Source organism: Zerene cesonia, chromosome 19, assembly GCF_012273895.1.
Source record: "Zerene cesonia ecotype Mississippi chromosome 19, Zerene_cesonia_1.1, whole genome shotgun sequence".
In the NCBI taxonomy this organism is placed as follows: Eukaryota; Metazoa; Arthropoda; class Insecta; order Lepidoptera; family Pieridae; genus Zerene; species Zerene cesonia.
The window spans coordinates 9,390,245-9,394,754 of NC_052120.1; the positions used below are offsets into that span (position 1 = coordinate 9,390,245).

A 4,510-nucleotide genomic window follows, 5' to 3' on the forward strand; every position below is an offset into this window, starting at 1 on the left:
ACGCTGTAGCGATTATAACATTTTTATTCGTTGTACTCTTCATGTTATTAAACAGTGTCTAAAAACCACTATTTAATAAATGCTTTCGCCTAGTTCTTTATTATTGCATATCGTATTTTTTTATAAATATGTGGCCAGTATATTTTTAAGATATATCTTGAAAGAGAAATAATTGCTCTCTGAGAAATGTGGATAATAATCATTCGAGTTATAGGATAGGTAGATAGATGTATGTAGGTATGCCAAATTGGCAAAGAGGTATATCTTTTCAATTCAATGACATTAAAGTTTTAGCAACAATGGTATTTACTTTTCTTTTTTTTTATGTCAAAGCGGGCAGCTGAGCTCGTGGTTCGCCTGATGGTAAGAGCGGGCATACACGGACTGCTCGAGCAGTTAACGGCTGAGCGACGTACACGGACCGCTCAAGCGGTCGGCGTTGACTGCTTGAGCAATCGGTTGTTGACTGCTCCAGCTGTCGCTACCAACCGCTCGAGCAGTTGAATTTCTACCGCAGTCTAGTCATGGATTCTGACGAGAAAGCAGAGAAGGGAGGGGGAGGTCGTAAAGCTGTCGACTGCTCTAGAGCCGCCGACGGCTCGAGCAGTCAGTGTATGCCTCGCGACTGCTCGCGAGCGGTCGACAGCACGATGGAATTTCATCATGTAGTTGACGGCTTGAAGCGGTCGCTACTGCTCGAGCAGTCGTGTGTACGGCAGCGAATGAATGGTTATAGTTCACCGTGCGGTCGCGGCTTCAAGCAGTCGGTCATAACTGCTTGAAGCGGTCCGTGTACGGCTGGCCTAAGCGATCACCACCGCCCATAAACATTCGCAAAGGTACCTCCGTGAATGCGCTGCCCGCTTTTATGGGGTAAGGGAAAGGTAAGGATTAACGACTGGAAAGAAGGAATGGACTAGGACGGGTGAGGAAAAGGAAACGGGCCTCCGGCCTTTTAAAGCTAAGCTTTTAAAGCTAAGCTTCGTCTTTTTCAGTTCCGTATCCAAAGGGTTAAAGATGATCTAATTACAGAGACATGTCTATCTGTCTGTCTGTCAGTCAGTCTTTCCCGTCCATCAATAGGCGCTATTTCATGAGCTGAGAAATTTTCGCAGTTGCTGTTCAATTTATATGTGAATATAGTGTCGCGAGTCCGACTCGCACTTGGTTATATATAATATTTATAATGATTCAAAAGCGACTTAAACGTAGGTACGAAAAAGTAATAAAACTCAAACACTTCTAAGCTTTATTAAACCAACTCAGACATCTTAACAATTCTATTAACAATTTGCCGTTTAATATTAGCGTTCACATTCGGCAGCTCTTTATTTCGTCTGATCGCCTCTTCGATCCTCTGCACCAGCTGCACCTCGCGAGGCCACGCTATGAAGTTCGTGATAGTGCAGTCTGTGGGCGAACCGAGCCGGCCAGTTCGGCCGCAGCGGTGGATGTAGTCGGACGTGTATAACGGAAAATCATAGTTGATTATATGGCTGACCTGGAATTAATAAATATATTTTAAGTAATGTCAATAATTGAAGCAGCTGGTGGATTATGGCCTGAACCCTCGTGGAAGGCCTGTGTCTCAGGGGTGCTCCACGCTCCACTAATTACTTAATCCTTGTGATCCGTATCAAGAAAATGCAATAAGCTCATGAAATAATTGTATTATCCTTGATAAATGTACAACATTTCTTTTAAATCCGTCTGTTTAAAGTGTGTCAAGATGGAGTCTAAAAGAGTCGATTACATACAAATATGCAATATAAATAATATTATAAAGTTTATAAGTATGGATGGATGGATATTTGTTACTCTTTTACTCGAAAACAGCTTATCGTATCTAAATGCAATTTAGTACAGAGATAGATTATAGTCTGGATTAGCGCAGAAGCTACTTTTTACCCGGGAAGCACGCGAATGACACCAGGCGTTACATTTTTCGAACGACAATTACTCTCAAATTGAAACAAACATTTATTCATTCAATTAGCATAGACTAGCTGTGCCCCGCGGTTTCACCCGCGTAAGTCCGTATCCCGTAAGAATCTCGGAATAAAAAGTTGCCTATATATTATTCCAGTTGTCCAGCTATGTACGTACCAAATTTCATTGCAATCGGTTCAGTAGTTTTTGCGTGATAGAGCAACAAACACACACACATCCTTACAAACTTTCGCATTTATAATATTAGTAGGATTAGTAGGATAGTAGGATGTACTTTTGGATCATCATAACATTTAAAGGTTCAGAAAGCAGTTTCTACGAAGGAAGAGTGGACAAGAAACTCTGTAATTGATTGTTTCCAATCATGTCCATTTTACATTTTAATACATAGGTCATAATCTCAAATAATTTCCCAAATGCTCTGAACTCACCCCCGTTGTATCCAATCCGCGAGACGCCACATCCGTGCTAGAAATTACTCGAACTTTCCCCGATTTAAACACATCCATATTGCCAGCTTTCAAGGGCACAGCCATTCTCCCGTTAATATTCAAGCATTCTACGTTGTTCTCGTTCAAAAACATCGATACAAAGTCACAGGTGGCTGTCTTATTTGAGAAGATCATCACTTGACGGTGCATGTTCATATCTGCTTGAACTAGTTTCAACAGCTCGCCGGGCTTTTGCGCTTTGCCGAGACGGAGGAATCTGGAAGTTTATCAACCGTTCCATATTATTGTTTGTAATATTTTCGAGGAAAAGTCAGCCGGAGCCAATAAAATTACGCAAATAAAATGAAAGATACATAGATTTTTCTGCTTTTAAACAAATCATGCAGTAGAAAAAGCAAATATTTGAATAAATACAAATTCAAGTATGAAATAACAATAAAAAAAAATCGCTGTTTATTCGAGTCCTTGCAAAGTTTTACATTTTGCAAACATAATTCATTTCAAAAGATGGACTCATATAGATTCCATAAATTATTAATTTACCTAACAATAAATTTCGCTTTTATAACAACCCACATAGATATACAGCAAAAACATAACATACTTATGCGGCACATGGGGTAATATCCTATGAATATTACTAGTTGTGACTGTCCGAAGTGACTGTGGGTCCATGAAAGCACTGACCGACTCTGGCAACTCATGGGGCAGTGTTGCACTCACTAGTGTGATCTGGCAACCTACAGGTTGAGTCTGGATGTCACACTTGTATTGTATCTAAAGGTATAAAATATAAAATTTTTATCAATACATAAAAGATTAATTTAAATATTATAATACATAATAAGACTAGCTGTTACCCGGAGCTCCTTACATCTTTACATCTTTACATGTAAGAACATATGAAATTTAAAGATTACTAACTGTCTTTTTAAAATTTACAGTGCATTCAAATTGATATAAAAGATTATAGATACATAACCATTTAAGATGATTTCATCTGCTTATTTCACTAATGGTTTCGGCAATAAATATGTTTTCTTTTTTTCTAACAAATCATACTAAAGATTACATTGCTTATTTCGCAAATCATAATCATGAGAAAATATCTCAAAACATACCCTAAACTTCTTCAGCAAAGCAGCCAATTTATCAATAAAAGTGTCGTCCAAGAGTGTATCAGCTTCGTCCAAAACCACATGATGGACATTGTGTATCTTATAAATACCAGTTGTAACAAGCTTGCTAAACGCACCAAGAGTTGCGATTAAAACATCACAGTATTCGATCGGAGGGTCCAATATTTTCTTCTTCGTTTTACCTCCAATCAGAGTCGTGACATTTATGTTTTGGTTCTCTGCTAAGCTAGAGGCCACTTCACCCAGTTGTGTTGCTGTAAAAGAGAATATCTCATTTAAACAATATTGTGGGCACTAAGGAATAATCTAACGTACAATATTGATCATCTTCAGCAAGAAAACAACTACTTAGACTTGAAATAAAAATAAGATTGTTTATAAACTTACCTAATTCTCTACTAGGTGTTATAACAACGGCCAACGGGCTGTTAAACTCTTCCTGAATATGAGGTTTCCATTGTGCTATATGTTGCATGATTGGCAACATATAAGCCAATGTTTTGCCACAACCTGTCTCAGCCGTAATGGCTGTGTTATACCCTTGTATAATGGGGGAAAACGACTTTGCCTGAATTACGGTTGGCAAACTATAGCCCTGCTGCGTCATAATCTCTCGTAACTCTTCTGACAAACCGATTTCTTCAAAACTCTTCTTAAACACGGGACCGACGTCTTTCTTACTCGCATTTCCATATATAGAAAAATAATCGCCTTTAGACTTATCATGCAACCAACCCTTCGATGCAAGATTGATAACCTCAAATTTTCCGTAAGTTTGCCCTTCATAATGGTTGAACTCTGGTCGCTTGCATGAAATAATGGGCACTTTTTTCTTCGCTTGCTGGGCGCTATAATATCTACAATAAGATAAATTTAAAAATTGCCGGAGTTTAGTCATCGTTTAAGAACTTTTCATATAATCACATAACTTAAGACTGCGGTGCAGCGGTTGATGGTTCAATGTTTACT

The 4,510-nt window shown here is 38.6% G+C and overlaps 1 protein-coding gene across 1 annotated transcript; it reads right to left on the reverse strand.

Moving 5' to 3' along the window:
- Positions 1 to 1,231: 1,231 nt before the first annotated feature.
- On the reverse strand, positions 1,232 to 4,510 carry LOC119834656 (probable ATP-dependent RNA helicase DDX28). The gene is made up of 5 exons (XM_038359083.1): positions 3,929 to 4,510; positions 3,524 to 3,795; positions 3,007 to 3,179; positions 2,382 to 2,658; positions 1,232 to 1,501 (listed from the first exon to the last, which is right to left on the reverse strand). Exons 1-5 carry the CDS (start codon positions 4,437 to 4,439, stop codon positions 1,253 to 1,255), a joined length of 1,482 nt encoding a protein of 493 aa, XP_038215011.1. The 5' UTR covers positions 4,440 to 4,510; the 3' UTR covers positions 1,232 to 1,252.

Excerpts from the sequence above, each read along its gene's own strand:
- LOC119834656 (XM_038359083.1), bottom strand. The coding sequence starts at position 4,439 with ATGACTAAACTCCGGCAATTTTTAAATTTATCTTATTGTAGATATTAT. Across the intron at positions 3,796-3,928 it reads AACACCTAGTAGAGAATTAG|CAACACAACTGGGTGAAGTG; the intron begins GTAAGTTTATAA and ends TCTCTTTTACAG. Across the intron at positions 3,180-3,523 it reads CTTTGCTGAAGAAGTTTAGG|ATACAATACAAGTGTGACAT; the intron begins GTATGTTTTGAG and ends TTATACCTTTAG.